Raw genomic sequence first — 26,966 nt, 5'->3', positions numbered from 1 at the left:
CAAACACACCGGAAGCGCCCGCCGGCGCCGCTGCGCCCTCGGCCTCCGGCGGCGGGCTCGCGCGCGGCGGAGGAGTCGCACGCTCCGGCGCGCCCGCGCCGGACGCGACCGCCTCCGCCAGCTGCATCGAGGAGCGGCCACGCCCACTGATCTCGACGGCCGGAGCGGCCGCCGCCGCCGCCGCCGCCAACCGCGCCTTTGCCGCCTCTAGCTTGGCGGCCAGCGCCGCTTTCTCGGCCGCCTTGCTCGCACGCGCCGGCGGCGGCGTCGTGCCGCTCTCGTCGGCTGGGTGAAGGTTCTTGCATGCGGCGCCGTACTGGCAGCGGCCCTGCAGGAAGAAGGGGCATACCTGCACGCTGGAGCTGCCCTCGCCACCACCGCCGCCGCCAAAGATGGAGCCGCCGCCGCCGCCAAAGGCGGAGCCGTTGCCGCGCCCCTTCTTCGGCACGCCGGTGGGACCCGTCGCGGGGCGCTTGCGGATGAGGTCGTCCATCGGCCACGACGAGCAAGCGCCCGAGGGGCAGCCGCCACACAGAACGGTGCAGAAAAATAACGCAAACAGCAGCGGAGCTGGGAATAGGACCGCCGCAAGCGGCGTGGCGTGGAGCGGTTGAGCATCCCTCCGGGGGCCCCTCTGCGCCGGGGAGGCGTTGTTGGAGGCTAGGACGCAAGCGTCCGTCGCCCTTTTCAAACTCGGGGCCCACTCCGCTACGCTCCGACCCGAATTTGGATGGAGGGCCTAAAAGTTTAAGGTGTTGCTGCGCAAAAGGGGTCGGACACAGGGCGCAGCTCATGCTAAGAGCTAGAAGGGGAGCTAGAGAGAACGACTACCCTGTCCCGTTATTGCGTACACCAACGCCACAACGCTCTCTATCTCCTGTCCTCACTCAGAGCACAGAGGGGGGTCACAACTACCGAGTCTCTCGACTAGCTGCCACGTTGCCGACCGAGAGCGGATCTCCTCCTGCTCCGCAAGGAGGGTGGCCAAGGCTAAAGTCTTGTCGGAGCCGCCGGGAGTGTTGACGACTTGGAGAAGGTCGCCCTTGTACTTGTGCTTGTAGAGATCTGTAGAGATGCTCGAGGGGGTGCTTAGTGGGGCGGTGCGCAGCCAGGCCAGCAGTGAGGGGAGGCGCACCCTCACTCTCCTCGGTTGCAGAGCTCGTCGGAGGCTGCGTCACGACGGGAGGGTCGCGACAGCAGTCCTCGGGCGAGCCGACGCGCATGTCCAACCAGCGCTGGGACTCGTTGTGACGGCAGACGCCGGCTGCCTCTCCAACCGCTTATGCAGCGTCCTTCTTTGCCCGTGCATGGGCTCGATCCGATTCCGCAGCGTGTCGTCCCCAGCGGCGGTGCTGCGCGGGAGGCGGTCGCGGGCACGCTGGGCTCGATCAGCTTTCCCTAGCTAGCACGGAGCGGACGTTCTTGGCTTCAATTTTACGAATGTCTTGGCACCAGCTGAAGGCTTGCCCCCGTCCACGGCCCAGATCGCCGGATTCGTGCACGGTATTCGGATTTTGGCTATTTGCTCGTGTGGGGGTATATTGCAGATTTGTCAATGGTACCGCGTCTGCGACGCGGGCGCCTTGCGCGGGGCAGAGCCCTTAGCCACCCTTTTATCTTGCGCGGTCAAAAACAAAGGCCGGGCCCGGAACATGAGGTGTATCCGTGTACGTGCGTGGAGTACGGTGTTGTGGGTCCGTGTTAGCTCCGAGTAGAGGGGGCGTCCTGCAGTTAAGGGGAAACCCGGTACACGGAACCCAACCCTCGGAGAACCGTGTGTTTACTCTACGGCCCTTTCCCTGCGAACGCGCACCCCCCAGGGCTAGGGCTCTCTAGCCCGCAACCCGATACCGATCATGGCCCGCTGGGTGCGCTTCTTAGCTCCCCGGCCCTGGATGTGAGGCTACCGACTGCACTCCAAGTGCTCCAAGTGCTCCAAGTGCCCAGCAGTGGCACTACGGCTTTAACCTCGGAATGTAAGATCAGAATGGCTTGTGCTGGCTCCTGCACAGCCATCTTACCTTCTACGGATGGCTTGAGCTAGCTGCAGTGCAGCCACATCCTCCAGTCTAATGGCTACAATACTAACACACACGGCAGCCATCCTTGGTAGACCTATGGCTCGAGACGCACTACCGCAGCCATACCGCCCGCCTCGAGGTGAGCCCTCTTGGCTGAGCTGGCTACATCGCAGCCATCTTGGGTACGACAGCATCCTTAATGATGATTACCGCAAGACGCAAGCACACACATCCGACATCAAGTGCATCCGCTGACTATCCCGGATCCTGCTGAACTACCTCCTCTTGTAGCTCGATCGGTCACAACCGCCACCGCCGACGACATCTCCGAGGAGATGATGGAGAGGGGGGACGACACCGCCCGATCTACCCTCCGAGGTCCCTCGGCGGCGACCTCGATCCTCGCACCTGGACCGTGTGTTTGTTATGTGTCCCCCCCCCCCATGAACGCACCAGCTGTGCAGTGAGGGAGGGGGAGACGTCAGACGATCGAGGGGGGTCCCGTACCATGCGGAATCGACCCTATCCATTGCTCAAGGCTCATCATACACATTAAGGCAGGGCTTTAAGGTATGTGGGCTGCCGCACCGCACGTGTGCGCGCACGTGTGTGAGGCGCGATCGGATGGTAACACAAAAGCCGTATAATGCGTAAAGGCTAAAGCCGAATGTCCGATGTTCACGCTCGAGGCTCATCACTCGCGTGAGTCGCATGAGTGTCGTGTGTGTGTGAATGATGCGCAGATGTGTGTCTAGTCGAGCCGAGCAAACCAATATATGGTGCGTTCAACGCGCAAACCCTGCCACTGTACATACTCCTCTCTTCCACATCCAGACTGGACTCCGCACCCTTGTCTGTGCCCCGCGCGCGACCACAACACCCCTCCGAGCCTCGAGCCGCACGCGACAACCCGAAAAGGCTCGCGCTCGATCGCCCCGCGCGTCAAAAGCCGTTGCACCCCACCCCTCCCTGGCCGTTGCCGCCCGCGAGGATCTTGTAGTAGCGGCTGTCGCAGTAGAGCGGCTTGATGTTCTCCTGCGCCACGAGTACGCAAGGGTCAGGGTCAGGGACAGACACCGGGTGTCGCGAGCAGGGCACAGCGCATACGGTGTCGCGAGGCAGGGCACAGCGCATACGGTGTCGCGAGCAGCATACACTTGGAGCTCGGACGCGTGTCCGGAGTGCGGCTAGACAGACCCAGGTCTACTCCCCTCGACCACTCCGCCGCAGTCTTTGTTTTTCTGGAGGCGCTCTCCTGCTCGCTCGCGTCGCCGCCCCCTCGCTGGCGCGCCTTTGCCTGCTCGGCGGCCGCAAACTCGTCGTCTCCGCGCAGCTGGTTGGTGTACCGCGTGGCGCTCTCGCCCGAGAGGGTCCGAAGCACCGGCACGTCGGAAGCGTCGAGCGCCTGTGTGCTCACCACAATCGAGGCGAGGAGCGGCAGCAGCGACTTGTCGATGCGCCGGAGGCTCGGGGCAACCTGCGACCTTTCGATGAGTCGGTCGCGCAGCGCCGCCTCGGGCTCCTTCCGCGAGAGGAAGCCGCGCTGGTTGGCTTCGTAGTACGTGACTCGCTCCTTGAGCCGCCGCTGCACGAAGCCCCACCCGAGGCGCAGCCGCAGCACAAAGGCGAGCAGGAAGGCGGCGGTGCCTGCAGACACGCCCGAGGCGTGTTAGCCGGCGGGTGGATGTGCGATCTGGTGTCGCGGAGATGTTTCTCGCCTGTGTGCGCCGCCGCAAACAGCTCGGGCAGCTGCGCCGGCAAAACGCGGTAGGTATCAAACGCGACGGGGAGGGAGATGACGAGCATCACGGCGACGTACATCCCCCACAAGCGGTCACCGTACCCGTCGTCCGCCGCCCAGTCATACGCAAACGCCCGCCTGCAGCAAATGAATGGCCATCACCATCCCACCATCATCATCATCGTCAGCGCCCACGGCGCCGCCCAGCACACTCCTCTCCACCGGCTGCAAGGTGTATCTGCGCGCCCAAGGGCAGGGACGGAGCTCTTGTGCTAGAGCCTGAGGCCGCTAGAGCTCTGCGCGCCTCAGATCCTGCACCTCCCTCACTGGCTGCTGGCTCTTTGGCGTTTGGCTGAACGGCAACCGGTCCGCCGCCTCCGCGGGCGGGCCGCTCGTCGCGACGACGATACCTGCGCGCCGCCGCTGAGCGGCGGGCCTAAAAGCGCCGCGAAAGGAGAGTGGGGCAAGCAGGAGAAAGTACAAAGACATCGCGTCGTCGACGGATTCGGAGGTGCCTTCGCCGTGCCGTCGCCAAGTGACGTCGAGGGTGACCCGTGGGTTCAGCGGCTGGCGCTCCCTCCGCGAAGCCCCATCATGTGCATGCGCATGTGCACATGCGCATGCACATGTCCATGCACATGACCTGTGTTGCATGTATGCATGTGCATGCCATGTGCATGTGCGTGTGCGTGTGCATGCATGTGCATGTGCATGCACATGCACATGTACATGTAGCGGCTTATTTTAGCCACCGAGTCAAGGCCCATCCATGCCTGATGCGAGCAGCGTAGCTAGCGAGACTACTCGAGTAGGATTACAACTGTCTGCTCCCTGCTACTCGTAGCGCGGAGAGGGCCGAGAGGGCCGAGAGAGAAAGAGACGGGCCGAAAGAGCATGCCAAGGCGAGGCGCCGCGGTGCCGCACATCGCGACTGTGTCCGTGTGTGCCGAGCGGCGCAACGGTCGACGGGAGCGGGAGCTGGAGCTCTCACACTCGCGGGTTGAGTAGGCCTGCGGCGAGAAAAGGGGGCGAGAGGCGTGAGTGGGCAGTAGCCATCGTGGCGTGGGAGGCGGCCGAGCGTGAACACCCTTGACGTACTCGGTAGCGAACAGCGCGAGGAGGCCTGGGCGGAGAGGGGGTGGTATCGGTGGTCATCGCGCTGTTTCCATGCAGTGCAGATGTGTGTTGGGACGTATGGCAGCCAATAGGACTAGACTCCTACGACCACCTACCTCCCCCACGGATTGGCTACACGGTGTGGTCGGCAATGGTGTGGAACGTGGGTAGTTGGCCGCAGCAGCTCGCCTCCCACAAAGAGGAGCGGGAAGACGGCGAAGAAGTCGTCGAGTGCCTCGGCGGCCTCGGACTTGAGCGCCCGCCGGAGCTCCTCCTCCGCGAGGAGCACGGTTGTCAACGAGTCGACATCCAGCGAAGGTACATGAACAGCGGGCGCTGCGAGGAGCGCCGAGCGCGTGGAGATCGCAGGGATTGAGCCGAGCAACATTCTCCCAGGGGGGGTGCCCGTGGGGTGTGAGAAAGAATAAAAAATGAATGGTGCAACCGGCGAGGTCCTCCATCGGCATCGCCGTGCCGCCGGGTGCCCCTCCGGCGTGCCCGCTCCAGTGGTGAGCGGGCGGGTTTGGCCTGCTGCGCCAGCGGCGCAATCTCGGGGGACTTGTACTCGAGTAGTACATCCCGAACTCGGCGACGAGGGAGTGCTCCTCGGGCTCGTCCGCGATGATGCCTCGCCGGGGCAGCCCCGGTAGGGCTCATCGAGCACCTTGCGCGTGTCGCGTCGGCGAGTGGAGCGTGACGGCGAGCAGCTGCGTTGGCGAGAGGCGCGAGACACGGGGCGCGACGAGGTGAGCGGCCATCGAGGATGCGCGGTGGCAGGAGAGAGCGGAGAAAAAAACGCTTCTCGCCGGAGTGGCGCGCGATGGCACAACACAGGTACACAACGGGAGCTCGAGAACCCCCCCCCCCCACACACACACACACACACCCAGCGTTGACAATGAGCACCCACCGCCAAAAGTGTGGAACGAACTCGGCACGCGGCATCCCCAAAGCTTTTACGATTCAGGCCGCCGACGGCCGAGCGACGAGAGGTAGTCGAGCAAAGCACCACCGCCGCAGACCAGCTCCCGTCAACTACTGACGGGGCTGTTCGTTCGGTGCGCATGCGAGCCTCGCTGGCGCTTCTGGCGCTGGCAGGGCTTGCCGGAGCTGAAAGGCTCAGTACAGGCGAGCCGCTTCAGCCGCATGAGCAATGTTCATAGTAGGAGCGGCGAGCGGTCGTCCCGCTTGTGATTGGTTGTATGCTAGCTGCTCACGTGAAGTGGGTTTGAACACCACCAGTGTTTCCCCTCCGCTGCAGATCAACTCCTGAACCCCTGGGACACGTACGAGCGTACGGTGGCGGCTGCTGCGGCGGGTGCAACGCAGCCAAATGCCTCAGGTACCGTGTTTGTCGCCGAGGCAGGTGTGGTTGCATTGATCAGGGTAGCGAGGGAGAGGCGACCATATCTAGTGCCCTGCCCCCCACCAGAGATTGCATTAGAGCGCATTGCCACCCCCTTCTCACCCGCCCGCCTTCGTCGTTGCAGACCTTGCATGGCCGCCTTGGGAGGATGCCAGCCCCCTTGCTGCGGGCGGGGGAGGCTCGGCGCAGCTGCCGGGGCTAGCCACGCTGCCCGGATACGACGCTGTCAGCGACGTATCCGCGATGGGCGATGGCGACCGCTTCCTGCGACTGGAGGAGCTGCAGGCTGCGCGTGCGGCCGCTGGGCTGGACGCATCCTTCGAGACGACGAAGGATGTGATTGATGCTCTTGACGCCGACAACGATGGCCAGCTGTCGGAGACTGAGTTTTCGGCGGGCGCAGTGCACGGCGACTTTTCGGCAGTAGGGTGGGCGGGAAAGCCAGGATATTGCCTTGTCGCACCGAGCACGGTGTGCGAGCCGGAGGCGTGCGACAATGACGATTGCGGCGAGGCTTCCTATGAGGCATAGGACCCGCTTCATATTCGCCAATCCGCCCGCGCATGCGTTCAAAAGCCGTGGCATGGCGTTAGGTCGGATCGGAGTACTCCATCGCCATGCCGCTGGCCGATCGCTCGTGGGAAGAGGAGCTCTCGCAGTGCGCGATGCAGTGCGCTGCGACTCCTGGCTGCGGCACGTTCATGGCAGAGCGTGGCGCTCTGTGGGCGGTCTGTGCGTTCTTCCGAGAATGCCACCCAAGGTTCGCACCGCGCATGTTCCCGTGATCTCTGCGTGAAGGCGAAGCGTCACGACAGGACGCGTTGCATCGTAGGTACGACGAAGACGTCCTCCAGGCCCTGGAGTCGCGCGAGTACCGAGCGGACGTCTACTCGCTCGGGGATTGCGACTCCAAGGACGATGTGCTAGGGGCGGCACATCGCATGGCGGCGGCCGACGCGGCGCAGACGGCGATGGACTCGGGCAAGTCGCCAGAGGCGGCTGTGGCGGCGGGCGATGCCGCTGGCGACGCCATCGTTGCCGGTAAGACACCAGAGGAGGCGGCGGAAGCTGGCTCGGCGGCGGCCGACGCGGCGCAGACGGCGATGGACTCGGGCAAGTCGCCAGAGGCGGCTGTGGCGGCGGGCGATGCCGCTGGCGATGCGATCATTGCCGGTAAGACACCAGAGGAGGCGGCGGAAGCTGGCTTGGCGGCGGCCGACGCGGCGCAGACGGCGATGGACTCGGGCAAGTCGCCAGAGGCGGCTGTGGCGGCGGGCGATGCCGCTGGCGACGCCATCGTTGCCGGTAAGACACCAGAGGAGGCGGCGGAAGCTGGCTTGGCGGCGGCCGACGCGGCGCAGACGGCGATGGACTCGGGCCTGTCGCCAGAGGCGGCTGTGGCGGCGGGCGATGCCGCCGGCGACGCCATCGTTGACGGCCTCTCGCCAGACGCGGCGGCGGCGGCGGGCACTGCTGCGGGCAACGCTATCGATTCAGGCTTGTCACCGGAGGCGGCGGCAGCAGCCGGCAAGGGCGCCGGTGAGATTGCTCAAGCCAACATCGATGAGGGGGCCGTCGACCCTGACAGCGATGGTCTCCCTGATGCCGAGGAGGGCACCGTCGACTCGGACGGCGACAACATCCCTGACGCTAAGGAGTCCAACACCAAGGACACAGATAGCGACGGCCTTCCGGACGCGGAGGACACGGACGCAGACGGCGACAACATTCCCGACGCCGCCGAGGGCACCGCCGACACGGACGGCGACAACATCCCCGACTACCTTGTCGACGTTCACAAGCCGACCGACAAGCGACTCAGCTTGTCCGACGCCATGAACAAGGTCTAGAGTGTGTCGTTGCCGCGTGTGCGACTACTTCCGCGGTGTTCTACAAGCCGCGATCGCAGATCTTGTATGTTGTATGAGGCACCTGGTTATTTTCTCGAGCATGACGCGCGACGCGGCCGTGGCCCCTGCTTGGGGGGGTTGCGCGAGATTTTGTTGGAGCTCTGTATCGTGGGCGTCCGTGGGGTGAAATAAATAAATACATAAAAACGGACACCTCTCTACTATGAGCTGGGTAGAAAGGAACAGGTCCCCGCCCTTGCGATCTTTGTGCAGGGTTCTTTGTGGGGGTGTGGTCGGCGACTAGCCGGGGTCGTCCTCCCGATGGGGGACTAGCACTAGCCGTCTTCCACATGGTCCCTCGGGTCCCTGCTGCTCCTAATCTCTTCGTACATCCTCCTGCTGATCTCCGCAAAGTCCTGCTCCCTCCCTCGTCTCGTGAGAGTTTGAGCCTCTGTGATCATTTTTCGGTTGCAACAAAACGTCATGACTTTTTCTGCAAAAGCACAGGGGCCCAGCCGTGGTCCGTGAGCTGTTAGAGAGCCGCGAAATCTTCCTCTCGCTCTTGCCGCTTGCACGCTGTGCGGCCTCTCTCCAGCTCCGGACACGCCGGACACTCTGGACCACGTCAAACCTCTTGTGTCCTCTATCTCTCTTCTGCGTCCGCCCCAGCGGCCGCGCCGGCCGCTGCGCCGCACTTCAGGCGCCCGCACCGCTGCCGGCTGCCCCCCCGCCAAAGCCGCGAATGAGGTCCGCCAGCGCAGCCGCATCACCAAACGGCGCCGCTGGCGGCGCCGCTGGCGGGATGGCGAGGCCGGCCGCGCCGCCGGCCGCGCCGCCCGCGATGGGCTGCGGCGCGTGGAGGGCCTTGAGCTGGCCGAGGTCGTCGATGTCCGGGATGTGCAAGCCGGCGGCGGGGACGCCGCCGCCCTCGTGGCCTCCCCCGTCGAAGCCGTAGCTGAGCCGAAACGCCTTGCCCTTCAGGTCGCGGGAAAGGACGACGAGCACCTGCCGCGTGCGCGGCGGCAGCACGTCCTGGCACATGAGGAGCCGGCGGCTCGAGACGAAGCCTTCGGCGTCCGCCTCCCACCCCACCCGCAGCGGGTGGAAGGAGGCGTTCTCCGCGACGATGACGCGGCCCGCCTCGTCGTCTATCGTGTGCAGCACGAGCGCCTCTCCCAGCGCTGGCGACTTGAGGAGCGGCGTGCGGTCGCCGTGCTCCGCGGCGCGCTGGATCAGGGTCGTCGCGACGAGCGCCGCGTCGAGCGGCGCCGTCTCCATCGCCAGCGGCTGCGTCGAGTGGACCGCGAGACGGAACTTGCGCGGCTCCGTCGAGCGCATTTGGCCAAAGCAGAGAGGCACGACGAGGTACGACGCGGTGTGGCCGTCCTGCTCGAGGGTGAGCGTGAGGTGCACGTTCTGCTGCAGGCAGCGCTCCGCGTACGCGACGGTGGAGTACGAGCCGTCAAACTGCCGCTTGAGCACCGCCATGCCCAAGTCGACGAGCGTGGCCACCGCCTCGACGCCGCGCGAGACGTGCGGCTCCTGGTGGAGGACCACCTAGGAAGTGTCTCGGAAGTGTCTCGAGAGTGTCCTCGCCGTCCCGCCAAGCGAGCGGCCGGCGAGGAACCTCAACCTCGGAGCGCGCGTACGCCTCGAGCGTGACCGCCTGCCCCGCGTTGAAGACCGAGCCGAGCCAGCCGGCCTCGCGCGCCTCGAGCATGTCGGGCGCCAGCCTACGGGGAGGGCTCGGAGGGAGGCTCGGAGGGAGGCTCCGCGTCACACGTCAGACGGCCACCGGCTCTTCTGACCGGCAGACGCAGAGCTCTGCAAAGAGGCGATAAAAGTCGCACCACGCCATCCAGAACACGCCCTCGTCCTCGTGCTCGAGCTTGAGCTGCTGCTTCAGCTCGTACGTCCAGAGCGGCGACGCCTGCGAGGGAGGGGAGGGGATGGAGGGGAGGGAGGGGGGCTGGAGGGGAGGGAGGGGAGGGAGGGGGGCTGGAGGGGAGGGAGGGGGGCTGGAGGGGAGGGAGGGGAGGGAGGGGGGCTGCGAGGGGAGGCGGAGGGGGTGCTGGAGGGGAGGGATGGGGAGGGAGGGGGGCTAGGGAGGAGGAGGGAGAGGCGGCGCCCAGGAGCGGTCGACCGTCCAGAGCGCGAGGTGGTGGGGGTGGGGTGGGGTGGGGTGGGGTGGGCTCCAGGGAGGAGGAGGAGGAGGAGGGGCCTTGGACCAGTCCCCCTTCCAGAGCGCGACGCCGTTCGGGTTGCGCAGCTTGACAAGCTGCGTGCCGTCTTCGCCGACCGCGGTGAGGGCCATCACGCTGTACGCATGCGGGCACTGCAGCCCGAGCCGCTTCATCTCGAGCTCGAGCGCCTCGTTGCCCGCGGCGAAGGTGGATGCGCCGACCGGATACTCGGAGTGCCGGAACGAGAAGAGCTGCGCAAAGAGCTCGTCAGAGTCGACAATGCTCGCGCGCCACCGCTCCATCGCCTTGGCGTGGTGCGCGCGGTCCGCCTCGCCCGCGCCGGGCGGCAGCGGCGGCGGCTCCTTGCGCGCCGGGTGCGCCGGCATCAGGATGCGCTGCGAGGGGCAGCCGGTGAGCAAGCCAAACGCCTCTGCAAACGTGCCACCCGAGAGGGCCTCATACGACCCGTACAGCTTGGCCGCCGCCTTCTCGATGAGTGGCCCCCACAGCTGGCGGCGGGCGGGCTTGAGGTAGCAAACCATCTGCAGCGCGTCCACCGGCAGCACGTCGTCGATGAGCACCGTGTGCCACTCGCCCGCCAAGCAGAGACGGACCTGGTACGCGCCCGCGCGGTTGAACTCGCGCGTGAGCAGGATCTGGCGCAGCAGCTCCGGCTTCTCGGCGAGCGCCGAGAGGGCGCACACGAACCAGCAGTTGCCGACGGAGCCCTGCCGGATGTCTTCGGGGCGCGGCTCGCCCCGGAACACCACCCACGGCACTGTCGAGAACTGGAGCGTCGTGTCGTCGACGATGCCCTGCGGCGGCGTCGCCGACGCGCGCTCCCACCCGACCGGCCGCACCGCAAACTCGATCGCGAGGTGGGGCGCGCCGCAGTGGAGGCACGGCAGCGTGCGCTGCCTCGCCGCGACGTCCCCCCTGAACCGCAGGTTGAAGAGCTCCTCGCGGGTCGGCTGCGGCGGCAGGTTGGAGCGCTTCGAGCAGGTCGAGCACTTGAAAGAGCGCGCGCCGTCCGGGTGCGAGTAGAGGGAGCGCGGGATGGGCGGGAAGGTCGGGTCGACAAAGACGACGCCGTCGGAGTGGTAGAGGGCGTTGATCGCGTCCACTTGCTCCTGCGCGACCCGCTCCACATCCTCGAGCCGCTCGAACCTGACCGGCGGGCGGGCAAGCTGGCTGCTCGGCTGCTGCGCAGTCTCCGATGGCAAGAGGTGGGGAAAGGGAAGGGGGAGGGGGAAAGGGGGGGCTGACGGCAACGGCTGAACGTGACATTCTCGCATTCGTGCCGGTGGTAGCGGATCGCGGCGAAGACGCACCTCTCGCCGCCAGAGCTCGAGCCCTGAGACGCGAGCGGAGGAGGAGGATCGGCCGCAGGAGCCGGCGCCGGCGCCGAGCCGCCGCCGCCGCCGCCGCCGCCGCCGCCGCCGCCATCGGCGCCGCCTCCTCGGCGCTGCGCGGCGGCGGCAGCGAGCTGCTCCTGCTGCGCGCGCTGGAGCGCCTTGGCCGCGGCCGTGTTTGCGTCGGGCGAGGAGAGCTGCTCCTCCGCAAACAGCGCCTGCGGCGTGGCAGACGGGAGGACGTGTCACGGACACTTCCTCGGCAGCGCGGCTCATCTGGGGGGAGGAGTGCAGCAGCAGCACGACGAGACGCGTGGGCTTTGGAAGTGTGGCGGTAGGTCGTGCTGTCTCGGAGGTGTCTCGGGGGTGTCTCAGAGGTGTCTCGGGGGTGTCTCGGGGGTGTCTCGGGGGCGTCTCGGGGGTGTCTCGGAGGTGTCTCGGGGGTGTCTCGGAGGTGTCTCGGGGGTGTCTCGGAGGTGTCTCGGAGGTGTCTCGGAGGTGTCTCGGAGGAGGAGGGCCTTGACGCGGCGCTCGAATCCGTCGCGGGAAAGGATGTCGTCGGCGGCCGGCGCGAGGCCACTGCCGCCGGAGGGCTCGAGCGACATGCCTTTGATGGGAGAGTGCACCAGAGTCGAGTGGGGAAGGGGGGACACGGTACCATGTGCAGAGCACCGCGGTAAGTGCGGAGGCTACGAATGCAGCCGCGCGCATCCGAACACAGCCGCATGCGTGTGCTCTCGAGTGGTCCTCTCGAGTGGAACCTCGACTCCACGCATCTACGGCGGCATGCGGAGCGCCGCAGCGAGGTCCGCCTCGCCCTGCGCCTCGCCCTGCGCCTCGCCCTGCACGGGGCGGGGAAGACAGAGCGGGGATGAGGACGCGGACTGGTGTCGCGCGCCTCGGAGGAGCCAGGTGGAGAGGAGTCTGGAGCAGGACGCGGGGGGAGGGACGGGCATGCCATCGCCAGGCCCACTCCGGCGCTCCGTCACCCTCCACCACCTCGCTGCAGGGGAGACGTCCCGCATCTGTCCCGCATCTACCCTCGCCGGACACCTCGCCGCCCGGGTCCCCCTCTGTGTTGCCCGCTCCTCTGGAGAGGGCGATCGCCGCCTTGAGGTCGTCGTCCAACTCCTCCTCCTCCGTCTCCATCGGCTGGGGCGCGTCCACGGCAGCCGCCGCCGGGGCAGCAGCAGCCGGCGCCGCCGCCGCCTCTTTCTGCAGCCGCCCAAGCGCACGCGCCGCCGCCGCGTTTGCGTCGCCGTCGACCGCCATCTCTGCGGCAAAGAGCTCGTGCAGCCGGGCCTGTGCCGTCGCTGGGAGTTGAGGTGGAGGAGCAGCCGTCGCCGGCGCGGCTGGAGCGGCTGCCGGCGCTGCTGGCGCTGCAAGCGCCTCTGTGATGGCGCGCTGAACGTCCATGAGCACATTCAGGTCCGCGCCCATGGGAAGCACCAGCGTCCCGGCCTCAGCCTCAAAGCCGAGCGCTCTCAGCAATTCGGTCCCACCACTCGCTTCGGTGATGACGCTGATTTTCGCGTTTGACGTCTTGAGCGTGCGGTACTTGGGCTCCGTGGGCGCCTTGAGAATGTTGCTAACCACCTTGAGGAGCGTCTCGAGCGCACTTTGTGATCGCAGAGAGGCCACCAGGGCGGCCGCCGTGGCCATTCAGGCGCGAGACTGCTGAGCGTCTCTCGCTGAGCGTCTCGGTCGCTTGAAAAAAGAATTCTGGTAAGCTCGCACAACACTGAGCACGGGACTGGCGCGTGAAAAAGAATTTTTTCGCGTTCATAACATCGAAGGCTAAGCTCAAAAAGAATTTTACAAGTAGCTCCCTCGCACAAAAAGAAATTTGGCCGCCCCCCTAGTTTTCGAAAAAAAACGCGTAACCTGGCGCCGGCCGCCTCGAGCAGCTATGATGAGGCGCTCTGCTGCCTTCCCCCAGCGGGAGCGCCAGCCTCGTCCAGCTTGGCACACCTTGGCTGCAATTTGCACGAGGCGGCTGCACGAGGTGTGACAAGATGCCGGCTACCAGACTGCCGCGTTGATCTCGGCCAGCAGAGCGTGCGCCGCCAGCAGCAGACCCGTCGGGTACATCGTGCTCCCTTCAGCGGGTGCGACTTTGAACGACACCTCGGAGCCGTTGTTTGGCAGCTGCATAAGCGACTCTGCGTCGATTGCAGCGGTTGGGGAAGAGTATCTCAACTCGACGAACAGCGCGGCCGGCACGTTGCCGACCAGAGTGAACGGTACGCTCACGCGCCATAGCCAGTCGATGCTGTTGACGCGCATGGGGTCTGTCGATTGCATTGTGGACACCGGCCCGTCAAGGGAGATGAGACCCTGAAAGGCGTCTTGAACTTGAGAGACTGAGCCAATCACCGTCTGCCCATTGAGCGCATCGATGCGCGCAGAACGGGCAAACTTGGTGGGTGGGGCCCACGGCGAGTACGGCAGTGGGTTTGGCCCTGGCATCAGCCGGGCATGTTGTTGATTTGGCCTTGGCATCAGCCCTGGCAGGCGGGCACGCGGGACATGCACAGGCGCCAAGGGGCGCAGAACCGACCTAACCCGTCGGAGGTGGGGGGAAGGGAGTACCGCCGGGTTCCCCTGCGTGAGCGCAAGAGTAACCCCGAGAGGGCTGAAGATGAGCGGTGCGCGCAGGGGTCGGCGTGACGGGGCGAGGGACGCGCCGCGCGGGGCGCCGCCTCACCGGCCCAAGTGGCGCAGGGCGAGGCGGCGAGAACCGAGCGAGCACGTCCTCGTGAGCCCCGTGGCTCCAACCAGGCCCTTCCTTTTTTTTGAGCAGGTGTGACGCCGCGCGAGCGACGCTCCGAGATCGCCCGAGATGGCGCGGCGCGGCGGTGGGTGAGGTGGGGGGGGGGGGGGGCGGCGTGGCGTGGAGCTCCGAGATAGCGCGAGATCGCCCGAGATCGCGCGGCGCGGCCCGAGATCGCCCGAGATCGCGCGGTTCTGCGGTCGGCGAGGTGGATGGGTTGGGAGCGAGGGGGCGGAAGTGTTCAGTGCGGTCGAGTGGCGAGCTCGAGGCGCGTGAGCCGGACCTGTGAGCCGGACCACCCCCTCTTGTTATCTGCGTTGTTGAGCCAGGACTCAACATACTCGGGCTTGCAATCCCAAACTGTCACTCCCCTTTCTCCCGGCCGGGGTGGGGCGCGCGCGGGGGCGGCGGGTGTGCGGCGGGTGTGAGGGATGTCCGTGAGCCCGAGAGCGATATGCCATGTCCGCCTTGCGTTTGTTTTCATAACATCGAAGGCTAAGCTCAAAAAAAAATCCCCGGCAGCGTGCTGAGTGTCGGCCTCGCCAGGCATGGCCTCTCGCTACCGACTCTTCTACGAGACGGTGGTGCGTCCCGAGCTGCTCGCCAAGTTCCAGTACAAGAATGTGCACATGGTGCCGCGCGTGGAGAAGGTGACGGTCAGCGTCGCGACACGGCTGCGGCCGAGCGGGCTCGACAACCCGATCGCGGCCGCCTTCATGCTCGAGCTGATAACGGGGCAGCAGGCAAAGTTTACGCGGATCCGGAAGGCCAACGCGCGGTACAAGACGCGCGAGGGCCTCCTCGAGGGCGCCAAGGTTGCGCTGCGCGGCGACAGCATGTACCACTTCATGGACCGACTCGTGACGCAGGTGCTGCCTCGGATCACCGACTTTGAGGGGCTGGACCGCAAGTCCTTTGACCACGACGGCGGCTACACGCTCGGCATCCGCGACTGGAGCACCTTCCTCGAGTTCGAGTCGCAGCACGAGAACCTGTCGAACCTCAACGTGCAGCAGACGCCCGGCCTGGGAGTGCAGGCTCCGTGCGGCCCTCGCGCCCCGCCCCAGCGCGGCGCACACGCGCGCACGCGCCCCAGCGTTGTAGTGGTCAGAATGCCACCCCGCCGCCTTCCTGAGCAGCTCTCTGTGTCTCTGGGCGGGCAGGTGCGCACCTCGGCGAGGAGCGAGGAGGAGGCGTTCTTGCTGCTCTCGGCGCTGCGGTTTCCATTCAGACAATGACGGCGGGCTCCCCGGGGAGGGGAGGGGAGGCGAGGTCCGGAAGGGAAGACGAGTCGAGGCACGGGTCAGCCCCGGTCTTTGGTGGGCTTTAGTGGGTGGGCTTTAGCGTTGTGTGTGTCAGCTGAGCCGTCCCTCACGGCAGCCTGAGCCAACATGAACAAAACGTGCACACCGTTTCAACTTTCATGTTTTGAAATTGTGAATTGGCGCTCGGGCGAGGACGACGAAGCAGCCGGTCACGCCGGCCGAGGGGGCTTCATCCTCGCGCGCGCAGGGCCGAGCCGAGGGAGGCTGAGAAGCGCCGAGAGACCGCGGGTGGCACTCACGTGACGTCCGCCTCCGCGCACGTCCCAGTGTTGCGCGGCAGCAGCGCGAGACTACGGGCAGACTACGGGTTAGGGGGTTGGGTGGCGTGAGGGCAGGGTGGTGAGGATGATTCCACAGATCTCGCTGAAAACGGCCGTGTCCTTCCCGGGGGAGGCAGGCGAGCACGCACCTCGCGTGTCCGAGCGCGACCGCGAGTCGACGAGTGGTCCGCCGAGAGATCGCCGAAAACCACGTTTCGAGTGCGCGCGGGCACACACAGCACGGGTGCACGGCTGCGGGGTGTAACTCGACTGCCGATCGCGCGCGCGGGATCTGAATGGAGCTCGCTGGCGCCAGTGCACGGCAGCACCGCCTAGTATCTCGGCCGGAACGGAGGAGCAGTCCCCAATCGACACGTAGAGGTCGCTGGGCTGGATCCGTTGAACATCGCCCAAGACCTCCCTCTCCGCGCGCCCGCATACATACACCTGCCTCCCTGCCTGCACACAAAGAAAGAAACTGAAAACAAATCTCTCTCACACAGCAGACAGGCTCAACACAGGTGCGGCAACGCAATCCCGCATCCCCCACAAAGATCATTATCGGCGCTGTCGGAGGTAAAGTTGTCCCGTCGGCGGCCGCGCGCTGGTGCTGCCCCTTGTGCAGCTCTTCTGGGGGCAGTGCGCAAGCGGGAATAAGGACCCGCACCGGTGGTGGCGGCGGAGGCGGCGGCGGCGAGGGCGGAGGTTGACTGCAGGCTGGGAGGAGGCGGTGATGGCGGCGGCCTCGACATCGCTAGTGGTACTTTGTGGCAGCACATTGTGCTTTGTGGCAGCACGGGTGCGGTGCCCGAGACCGTGCTCGTGTCCCGCGTGACCCTCTGTCTCACATGAGTTTCTTCCCTCGATTGTGCGGTCACGCGGGGTTCGCCGGCGTTGCTTTCTGTGTGCGCAGCTTTTGTGCGCGGCTCGCGCCCTGCTTCTTGTACCTTACATCTTTGTACGACCCTAGACGCGAGACCCCGGCTGCCCCTTCGAGGCTACACGCCGGTGCTACTCTCGCGTTCCAAACGTGGTGACCCGTGAAGGATCGGAGCAGCTCTCTAGGAGCGCTCCTGGGCCGCATCCGCCGCCATCCTGGCTGCAACCGCCCTGGCCATCGAAGCGGCCGCAGCGGCACGCCTCGCGTCTCTTGCGGCCCTCGCCTCATCCAGCGCTGCCTCGGCAGCCGCCAGCGCCTCCTTGTCCGCCTCCGCCTCCTCCTCCGCCTCGTCCGCCTCAGCGTCCAAGCGCACCGCCTCGGCCACCGCTGCCGACGCCGCCGCCTGGCTCTCCGCCGTGATGCCGAACCGGATCCTCTCCTCGTGACACTTCTCGAGAAGCCTCATCATTCTCTCCTCCTCGGCCTTCTTCGCAGCCTCGGCTGCCTCCAACGGCGCCTCGGCACCCTCCTCCGTCTCCTGCGACGGCCCAGCCGCGCCCGCCCCTCCGCCCTTCTTCTTCTTCTTGCCCTTCTTGCCCTTGGCGCGCTTCTCCGCCTCAACCTCCGCCAGCAGCTCGTCGGCGTGCCGCGCCGCCTCCTTCTCCTCCGCCGCCCTCTGCGCCGCCCTCTCCGCCGCCCCCGCAGCCCTCGCCGCCTCCTTCGCCGCCTTCTCGGCCGCCGCCTCGGCCGCCGCATGCTCCTCGAGGGCGCGCACGCACTCGGTTTGGCCCTTCTCCTTGGCCCATTGCAGCGCGGTCTTGCCCTCCGTAGTGCGCAGCGTCATGTCAGCGCCTGCCCGCAGCAGCTGACGCACGACGGTGGGGTGGCCGTAGGAGGCGGCCCAAATCAGTGCGGTGTCGCCGTACCGGTATGTGTCCTGCAGGTCGATCTCTGCGCCGTGCCGGATCAGCGTGTCGACAATCCGCTCGTGGCCTTTGTAGGCGGCGCTCATCAGCGCAGTGCCGCCGTCCACGCAGTCTCTCTGATCAATCTCAGCGCCGAGCCGCAGTGCCAGCTCGACCAGCTTCTCGCGGCCGTTCAAGGCGGCGAGACCCAGCGCGGTATTGCCGTTGCTGTTCTGCAACGAGACATCCGCACCGCGCCGCAGAAGCGCCTCGGCCAGCCCCGCGTGGCCATGGGACATTGCGACCAACAGCAGCGTCATGCCGCTCACACGGGAGCCGCAAGCAAAGGTGTACTCGAAGGTCGCGTCGACCCGCCCGCCGCCGTCGAGCCACGCCAGCATCGTCGCCTCTTCGCCTCGCTCAGCCGCTAGCACAACCTCCTCTGGCACCGCCTCGCTGCCCGGCGCGGTCTCTGCGCCGCCCTCGCCGATCGAAGCAGAGGCCGCAGCACTGGCGCCCGCCTCCGCCTCGCCTGCGGGCGCGTCTCCCGCCCCTGCGCCGCCCGCCTCGGCCGACAGAGCCTCGCTCCGAGCTGCCGTCACCTCCCCGAGATACGTCCTGAAGGCCTCGACGCACTCGGTGAGGCAATTCTCCTTGGCCCACTGCAGCGCGGTATTGCCGCTGCTATTGCGCAGCTTCATGTCTGCGCCCGCCCGCAGCAAGCGGAGCACCACGGCGGGATGGTTGCCGAGAGCGGCGAGCATCAGAGCGGTGCCGCCGTTGTTGGCCTGCACGTTGATCTCTGCGCCGTGCCGGATCAGCGTGTCGACCACCCGCTCGTGGCCTTTGTAGGCGGCGTCCATCAGCGCAGTGCCGCAGGTATAGTTTTGCTGATTCACCTCCGCGCCGTGCTGCAATGCCAGCTCGACCAGCTTCTCGCGGCCGTTCGCGGCGGCGAGACCCAGCGCGGTGCCACCATCGCTCTTCTGCAACGAGATATCCGCACCGCGCCGCAGAAGCGCCTCGGCCAGCTCCGCGTGGCCGTAGGTCATTGCGATCATCAGCAGCGTCATGCCGCTCGCACGGTAGCCGTCACCAAAGGTGTACTCGAACGTCGCGTCGACCCAGCCGCCGTCGAGCCACGCCAGCACCGCACCCGCTTGGCCATCCTTGGCGGCCGTCCGAATGCTTGCAGGGACGTCGCCGCCGCTCTCCGCGGACAGCGAAGGCGGCGCGGCGCTGGCGCGAGAGGGCGAGGTGGACATTACCGAGCCGGTGAAGATGTGGACGGTCCCGCGCCGCGGCACAGGGCGCCCTTTTTCGGTGTTGAGCCTCTCTGACTCTCACATGGATCATGGTCATGAACGCACACACTGTCACTGACACAATCAACAACCATGTGCTATGCTGGACGTAGCGTCGTACTGGAGCGTCCTCCGCGCGCCGCCGACACCGTTTGCGTCGCTCTTGGTCAGCAGCGCCGCCGCACCCGCAGGCGGGGCACAGAAGGGCGGCGTCGTCTCCTCCTCCTCGCGACGCGCGCAACCGCCGCACAGCGCCTCGAGCCAACTGCTGTACTCAACATCGAGCGGCGAGCGCGGCGAGTGCGGCGAGGCGTCGCTACAGGAAGTGCCGGCAGCTGCAGCGGCGGCAAAAGTGGCGGCGGCGGCGGCGGCGGCGGCGGCGGCGGCGTCGACAGTGGCAGCGGTCGAGACACTGGTGGCGGCGGCGTCGGCGGTGCCGGCAGCAACGCCCGCGGGAGAGGTGGCCCATGACGCGAACTGTGTGTCGAGGGCCGCCGGGCTGTCGAGCGGGCTGTCGAGCGGCGAGCGGCTGGCGGAAGCCGCGGCGGGAGCGGGCGCCTATTCATGCCCGCACTCTGTGAGCGGAGTGGGGCAAGGCGCGTCCGGTGGGGCCGCAGCGGAGGCGGCCACCGGCGGGGAGGCCGAGGCAGAGGCACGGCGCAGCAGCTCGGGAGCGGGCCCGGCCGCGCCACTCTGTGCCGCGGGCGAGAGGTCGAGGCTCGTGTAGACCACGGCGGTGTAGTCGGACGAGGAGCGGGCGGCGGACATGTCTCGGACGTGTCCTGGACGTGTCCTGGACATCGCGGTGTAGTCGGACGAGGAGCGGGCGGAGGAGGAGCAGCAGCGCGCGGCGGCGGGGGTGTTGGATGCGCTCGTAGCCGGAAGGCCGCTGCCCTCGTCGCAGGAGAAGCGTCGATGACTCAGCCGCGGCGCGTCCTCGGAGGAGAGCGGTGGCAGTGCGACGCCTAAGAGCAGAACGGGGCTGCGCGTCGGGCGCGTGTCTCGCTCGATGTGGGCGCGACGAGAGACGGCGCACCGGCACACGCGGCGCCTGAGCTGCCGCCAACCGCGCCTCCGCACCCCAAACGATCCCCCTCGCCTCGCCTCTCCGGCGCCCAGCTCTTCCGCGTGCGTGCCTGGCCGCGGTCGCGCAGCACGTCCGGCGGCGGCATCCGCACGTCGCAGCTCATGGCAACGCGGCCAAAGGTGCGAGCGAGGGGCGCGTCCAGCGACAGCGACCGCGCCAGAGAGACCGGGGCCAGAGGCGGCGAGATGGCGCGCTCTGCCACGGGAGCAGGCGGGGGAGGCGGCGGAGGCGGCGGAGGGGGTGGAGGGGGTGGAGGGGGTGGAGGCGGCGGAGGGGGTGGAGGGGGCGGAGGCGGCGGAGGCGGCGGAGGACAAGCAGGGGGCAGGGGTGGTAGACATGGTGGCGCGCAAAGAGGAAGGGGCTGCACCTCCGCCACTGCCTCCGCCTCCGCTGCCTCCGCCTCTGCCACCATCTCCTCTTCCGCCTCCGCCTCCTCCTCTACCCCTGACTCTGCGGTCTCCCGCCACCCCGCCGCCATTGACTCCTCCGCCGCCCTCTCGGCCGCCGAAGCAACCATCGCCCTCGCCCGCGCCCTCACTGCCGACACCTCGGCGCGAGTCCTCCAGCCGCGGGCCGCAGTCTGCAGCCGCACGGCCGCCTCGTCTGCAACACCTTCGCCTCCCGCTTCGCCGCCGCCGCCATTGTCGTCGGCGCCGGCCGCCACGTGCTGCACATCAACCGCATCCCCTTGCCGCGCGTGCGCCACGACTTGCAGCGGCGCCTGTGGGTCCTCCACCCGCCCGTCGACAGAGACCCCATCCAACGACGTGTGCAGCGGCCGGCCGCCCTCGGACGAGCCCTCCTCGCCGACTTCCCCCAGCAGCGCCCCAGCCGATCGCTCCTCAGGAGGCTCCTCTGCCTCCGGGTCCACTCTGGTTACATTGCACACATCCCACCACGCATCCTCTGCTGCTGGTCGCACCACGTGCCACGCGTCCGCCTGCGGCCCATGCGCGGGTGCCTCGACCACCGCCGCGGGGCTTCTCGCCCGCTGCGCCAAGCTGCCGCGCTCGCACCACGCGGGGGCCGCAGCGCCGCTGAGCGCTCGTTGCCGCATCCGCCGCAACGCTCGGCCCAACTCTGTTCGGCGGCTGCAGTGTCTCGCGCGGAGCATCGCCGCCTGCATGCAGACGGCGGCAGCGACGCGCCGCCGCCACGCCGCCACGACGAGCGTAGCGCGGGCGTGCCAGCAGGAGCGAGCCTGGGCCAGGACGCTGCGCCGATGCGCAGCGTTCCCGACCGCGGCCAACAGACCGCGCCGGAGGCCGCAAGCACGCATGAGGGCGAAAGCGGCAGTGGTGCGGCGTTGGTGGATGAGTCGAGCGGCCGTGTGGCGCGCGCACGCTGCTAGCGCGGCACACATGGCGCGTCGCCGCCACTGCCGCATCGCCACGAGCCGAAGCGCGCCCTCGCAGCGCGGCGCAGCGCGCAACTTGACAAACGCGTGGCGCGCCGCAGCCCTCCGGTGAAACGCAACCGTCCGAGCAACTTCAGCGCAAATGGCCGCACGCGTCGCCACGGCGGAGCGGAAGCGCGCAAAGGCCACGCGATGGCGCTGCCTGCACGCGGCCGTGGCGAGCTGCGCCCGCAGCCGAGCGGCCGAGCGGAACGCTTCGAACCGGCACAGCGCGCCGAGCGCCTTTCGCGCCGCGAGCCTGTCGGCGAGAGGACGCGCGGCTGCAGAGAGGCGAGCAAGCGTGGCGGCGGCGGCGGCGCGCTCACGCCACAGCCGCAAGTGGCGTTGGCACGCGACGCTGCTCCTGTCCGCCAGCCTCGCAGCGGCGAGGTGGAAGCAGGCGCCTATTCACGACCACAACTCTGTGGGAAGGCCAGAAGCGCGGTCCCGTCGGGCCGCAGCGGAGGCGGTCACGATTCGCTGCGAGGCGCATTCGTGCGGCGTCCAGAGCTGCCCATCCGGAGGCGAGCTGCCTCGCACAGACGCGCCGAGCGATGGCGTCGGCGGCGGCGCGGCGGCGCGTCCCGCTGATAGCCGCGACTCCCAGCTGCATCCAGCACCGCCTCACCGCCGCACGCTCCGCGCCTCCACGAACAGCGGCTGCGGCGGCGGCGGTGCGCTTGCGGCGCGCAGACTCGCGCCGCCAGCGCCGCATCGCGAGCGCACGCTGTCGGCGACTGTCGGCGCTGACGCGCGCATCCTCGGCCCACGCCCAGCGATGCCACCGCACGAGCGCGCGCCGAGCGGCGGTGCGCTCTGCCTGCGCATGCTCGGTCGCGGACTGCGATGCGACGGCTCTCCACGCGCGGAGGACGGTGCGGCGCACCTTGAGCACACGGAGAGGAGGAGGGGGAGGGGGGGGGGGGGGGTGAGCGCGGTGTCGCGCACTGCATTCTGAACCGGATCACTGGAGGGAGCACAACGGGCACGGGTACGTGCCCCGCCATCCTCCCGCCGTCCGCAATCTAGTCCGCCATCTAGGGCGCCATCTAGAGCGCCTCACCTCCCTCCGGAGCGAACGGTGCAGGAGGGCCGCTGCGCGCATGGTGGCGTCGGCGGCGGCGGCGTTGAAGACGACGGCGGCGGCGGTGCTGTCCGATGCGACCGGCCCTGAGGGGCAGCCAGACGGCGCCCGGCTGCCGTGGTTGGCGGCGGCTGCAAAGGCGCGGCGGAAGCCTCGCAGCTCGAGCTGCCGTGCGCAAGCCACCGGCCTGCGCAGTGCGCGCATGCCGGTCGCCATCGAACGGCGCTGATGGGCGTGCGTGGCGGCGGAGGCGAGCCGCTGCGTGTCGCGGCTGGCGGCCGCGCGCCGCGCCGCGCCGAAGCGCCACGCCGCCAGCGCCGCAGCGAGCGAGCGCCAGCGGCGGCGCGGGGCAGCGGCCGCAGTCGCCTCGAGCTGCTGCAGCCGCCGGCGCGCCCGACAGCTGTTTGCCCAGCGGCGGAGGGAGAGGCGCGCGCGGAGGGCGGCCCCGACGCCGTCGCTACCGACCGGCGCCGTCCGCAGCGCAAGCAACTCGCGGCAAGCCGCTCGGCGGCGCGGGAGGTGATGCAGCCAGCGCCGGAGCGCCGACCGGCGCAGCGCGCGAGAGGCGACGGCGTCGAGGGCGGAGCCCCGTGAGAGGGGCGGGCGGCGGCGCGGCGTCGGGAGGGCGCGCCGCGGCGGAGGCTCGCCGCCCGCGCCCTCCCGCGCCGTGCGAGGCCCTCCCTCCTCCTCGCGGCGGATGGAGAAGCAGCCTCTCCCGCGCGCGACCGGCCGCGCGTCAAATCCGATCGCGGCCAAGAGCCAGCTGGCTGCGCGCGCGTCCCACGACTGGCGCTCGCGAGCGGGCCGGGGCTCGACCCGCGGGGGCTCGACGCGCCGGGGCGGGGCCTCGCGCCGCGGACCCGCGCTCCGGGAGGCGGCCGCATACGACCGGGCAGCGGCCTCTGCCTCCGCCTCTGCCTCCGCCTCTGCCTCCGCCCCTGCCTCCGCCCCTGCCTCGAGGTCGACGCGCCAAGCCGCGAAGCCGTCGAGAAGCGTCGGCGGGCAACGACGCACCCACTGCGCCAAGGCGGCGGCCAGGGCGAGCCGCTGAGCGCGCTCGATCGCCGCCGCAGCACGCGCACGCCGCGCGCACAGGCCGCGCCAGCGCCGCAGACCAGCAGCGCCGCAGCGCGTCTGCGCCGCTGCGGCGGCGCGTTCCGCCGCCCAGGCCTCGGCGGTCCGCGCTGCGGCGGCGGCGGCCCACACACGGATGGCGCGGGAGGAGGCCCGCGCGGCGGCCGCGGCCCGCGCGGCGGCGCATCGCCGCTGGCGCTCCGTCTCCACGCCCGTCGAGCTCCTCCAAGCGCGCAGCGCACCGCCCAGCCGCCGCAGGCTGCACTCAGAGTGGGAGGATGCGGCGGCGGTGGCGGCGGTGGCGGCGGCGGCGAGGCGGGCAAAGGCTCGGCGGAGCTCCGTCGCCGCCGCCGCGCTGCGGTAGGCCATCAGCGTCGCGCGCGTCGGCCCGACTGCCGAGCGAGCCAGCGCCTCCACCCCTCCCAAGAGGAGGCGCCGCCGCGACGTGCGGAGGGCGCCGCGTGCGACAGCGTCGAGGTGGGCGCAAGTGCGGGCTCTGCCGACGTTACGGCGCAGCGCGGCAAGCGCAAGCCTCGACCGCTCCGTGTCGAACGCTCGCCGCGCCAGCTCGCGCCGCCTGTACGACGCCGCCAGCGCCGCGAGCCGCCGCAACACTGCGCCTGCAGCGGTGCTCGCGTGGACAGCGACCGCGATGCGCTCGAGCCGCCCGCCGTGGAGCAGCGCGCGAGCCTCGGTCTGCAGCCGCCGCGCCGCCGACACACGCACGGCCGCGCGCACGCGCGCTGCATGGGCACGGAGCGCGAGGAGCGCCGAAAGAGAGTCTCGCCCACGCCAGTGCGCCAGCAGCCGCCGCAGCCGCCCCTCGAGAGCTGACCGACTGCGGCAGTAGTGCCTGCTGTCACCGCGCTCGACAAGGCAGCGCGTCAGGGCGATCGACACGTTGAGCTCGCCGAGCTCGCTGTCGGAGTCGCGCATATATACGCCAACGTTTTGTAGAGCTCTTGGCGGGAAAAATGTTGTGCCCTCCAAGTGCTCCTTCCTCGAGCCTCCACATCCCTCCTGTGCGCTGCCAGTTCTTTCTTTTTACCTCCCCCATTAGCGCGGCTCGACCTCTTTGCAAATACCCTTCGCGTGCGGCCAACCCATCTGTGTCTGTGCGGCGGCGGCGGCGGCGCGGAACAAGGTCATGTCGCACTGGACAAAGTTGCGCAGCAGCCCCATCTCGGAGTCGGACAGGCTGAGGGGAGGGCCGCAAGGGTAACGCGGTGCGATGACGGCGGCGGGGCTGGAATCATGGGCGGGAGAGGGGATGGGGCGGGCGGGGGCGGAGCGCCTTTGCAGCAAGTCGGCAGCGGGCGGCAGCGCCGCCGTGCCCGATGACATCGGCGAAACGTGCACCACCCTCCGTGGGAGAGCACCGGCGCAAGCGAGCGCTCGGTTGACTGCGTTCTGCAGCTTGTCCATCGTGGCCACGACGTCAAAGGTACGAAGCAGCAAGCGCGTCAGCCAGTCAGCGGCTCGGAGCCCTCTCGCTTCCCCGCTGCTGCAAGCCGTCGCAAATCCGCCCGAGCCGGGTGAGCCGCCCGCCGGGCAGACCTGTGAGGGGCGCGCAAGGCGGGGGTCAGGCGCAGCGTCGACGACCGCACTCTTTGCTTGCGTGCTGCCTCGCCGACCCAAGCCTGGGTCTGGTTGGTATCCAGGCAGACGTCGACGAGGTGCTTCAGGTGGCCGACCTGGGCACAGCAAACTCCGGTGGAGGGTGGGTCGAGTGGTGTGCCTTTCAACCTCGAGGTTGGCCGCCACCTGAAGCCCCCAGCTCGGAGCGCGGTAGACCGAACTGCTCTCCTCTCCCTTCTCTCGGACCCATTGCGATAGTGCCGGTTTGCGTCGCTTGCTCGTGCCCATGTAGCGGTATGTGGACACGGTATGCGCGACCGGGTCGCGGAAGACGACCAATGTTAGGAAGGTGCCACCCGCAGCCGAGTACCTCGCGCGCAGTGTCGGTAGGTGCGGCATCAAGAACTTCCAAAACCTGGCGGGATACGAGGCGAGTCTCAGCAGTATACGGGCGAGACAGATTGTGCTAACGTAACGGCATCAGGCCCGCCTGTAGGTGTTGTATGAGTGGAACTCGACGACCGTGAGAGGCAGCTCATCCCAGCGGTCGGTGGCTGGCGACTTCCAGTGCCGATGCCGAAGGTGCTGCTCTCTGCACTGCGCCTGGCGCGGCAGGTATGCGTCAGCCCACGGGAAGAGGTCCAGGTGGTGGAGGAAGAAGCAGTGAGAAAAGGCCAGCTGCTCAGCAATGGAGTCGCCAAGCACGTAGAGCGTCATCGGGCCGGCCGAGCTGAAAGCGCCACGAAAATGACCAGTGACACGTCCAGCACTGGCCGTCCTGCCCCACAAGTGAAGCATCGATTGACGGTGGCGCGGCCGCTCGCCTTGCACTCAGGACCGACGTGTTTTGAGAATTGCGGCATCCATGCCAGCGAGGCCTCGCGCCTTCCCGCAGGGACTTCCGCCCGTGTCCACGCACCGGTCGTGAGGCAATGCAGCACCTCATGCCAGAGCTGAGAGAGCATTCTCGCCACAGCCACGGGGACGCGCGCTCGGCGCCCGCCTTTTTCTTTTGCTCGCTGTTCCCCCTCACCCCTTCTACAAAATGAACTTGCGCGCCTTGCGTCTGTTTCGTAACATTGATGACGGGCTGCTAGCTCATGAGAATAAACTGCAAAAGCCTGCGTTCACGGCTTGCTTCCATCTCGAGGGAGCAGGCGGACATCGCTTCCAGGGAGGGGGGCGCACTTCTACTCACGCCCCACCCCCCCCTAGCATGTGGTGGGCACCCCCCAGCGGTTCGTGGCACGTGGGCTAGGAATAGCCGCCAGAGAGCCGATTTTGCCCCCAAAGTTGAGAGAGATTTTTAGCAATACCAAACAACTCTAACACTCACACGTCATTTGGGGCCTTCACGCGCGCGCGAGACGTGCAAAGTTGTGAAATCGTGGCTGAAAGACCAATATCTTGGTGAATCTGACCAGTCTCAAGGCTCATGTAGCTCCAAAGGATGATTTTCCCCTCGAAAATGCTGCGAAATGAGGCGTAAAATCAAGGGCCCGGAGGGCCTGACCACGAGTCTCTGGGGGGTCCTCGGCCACGACCCCCCCCTAGCATGTGGTGAAGGTGCTGGGGGGGCAAGTGGGCGGTCGAGGTGATGCGGCTGGGCTACCTGATCGCGTGGGACGAGGAGCGCTTAACCGGCGAGGGGGCGGCGCCGGGGCTGGTGGA

At 68.0% G+C, this 26,966-nt stretch overlaps 4 protein-coding genes across 4 annotated transcripts in view; 1 reads left to right on the top strand and 3 right to left on the bottom strand.

Annotated features, from left to right (window-relative positions):
• Positions 1-1,223, bottom strand: part of EMIHUDRAFT_457041 (hypothetical protein) — a gene marked incomplete at its 5' end in the record, with an annotated part of 6,066 nt that extends 4,843 nt beyond the window's left edge. The window contains 2 exons of the mRNA XM_005780453.1: positions 948-1,065; positions 1,136-1,223. Coding sequence (XP_005780510.1) covers positions 948-1,065; positions 1,136-1,223 — 206 coding nt within the window. The remainder of the gene's footprint in view (positions 1-947; positions 1,066-1,135) is intronic.
• Positions 1,224-8,569: 7,346 nt separating this feature from the next.
• EMIHUDRAFT_468751 (hypothetical protein) lies at positions 8,570-13,308 on the bottom strand. The gene is made up of 8 exons (XM_005780452.1): positions 12,683-13,308; positions 12,420-12,471; positions 12,148-12,236; positions 11,609-11,847; positions 10,238-11,444; positions 9,903-10,024; positions 9,722-9,827; positions 8,570-9,651 (listed from the first exon to the last, which is right to left on the bottom strand). Exons 1-8 carry the CDS (start codon positions 13,289-13,291, stop codon positions 8,791-8,793), a joined length of 3,285 nt encoding a protein of 1,094 aa, XP_005780509.1. The 5' UTR covers positions 13,292-13,308; the 3' UTR covers positions 8,570-8,790.
• A 1,642-nt stretch (positions 13,309-14,950) lies between these two features.
• Positions 14,951-15,640, top strand: EMIHUDRAFT_235133 (50S ribosomal protein L5; the record flags this gene model as incomplete). Its single annotated transcript, XM_005780451.1, has 2 exons — positions 14,951-15,444; positions 15,583-15,640. 2 exons carry the CDS (start codon positions 14,951-14,953, stop codon positions 15,638-15,640), a joined length of 552 nt encoding a protein of 183 aa, XP_005780508.1.
• A 1,408-nt stretch (positions 15,641-17,048) lies between these two features.
• EMIHUDRAFT_114327 (hypothetical protein) lies at positions 17,049-26,012 on the bottom strand (the record flags this gene model as incomplete). The annotated part of the gene is made up of 9 exons (XM_005780450.1): positions 17,049-17,489; positions 20,531-21,103; positions 21,641-21,963; positions 22,286-22,445; positions 22,623-24,337; positions 25,097-25,274; positions 25,325-25,411; positions 25,482-25,710; positions 25,894-26,012. The coding sequence occupies 9 exons, from the start codon at positions 26,010-26,012 to the stop codon at positions 17,049-17,051; spliced, it is 3,825 nt and encodes a 1,274-aa protein (XP_005780507.1).
• Between the last annotated feature and the right edge of the window lie 954 nt (positions 26,013-26,966).

Source organism: Emiliania huxleyi (genome assembly GCF_000372725.1).
Source record: "Emiliania huxleyi CCMP1516 chromosome Unknown EMIHUscaffold_214, whole genome shotgun sequence".
NCBI lineage: Eukaryota > Haptophyta > Isochrysidales > Noelaerhabdaceae > Emiliania > Emiliania huxleyi.
This window is presented reverse-complemented; position numbering and strand designations above follow the sequence as displayed.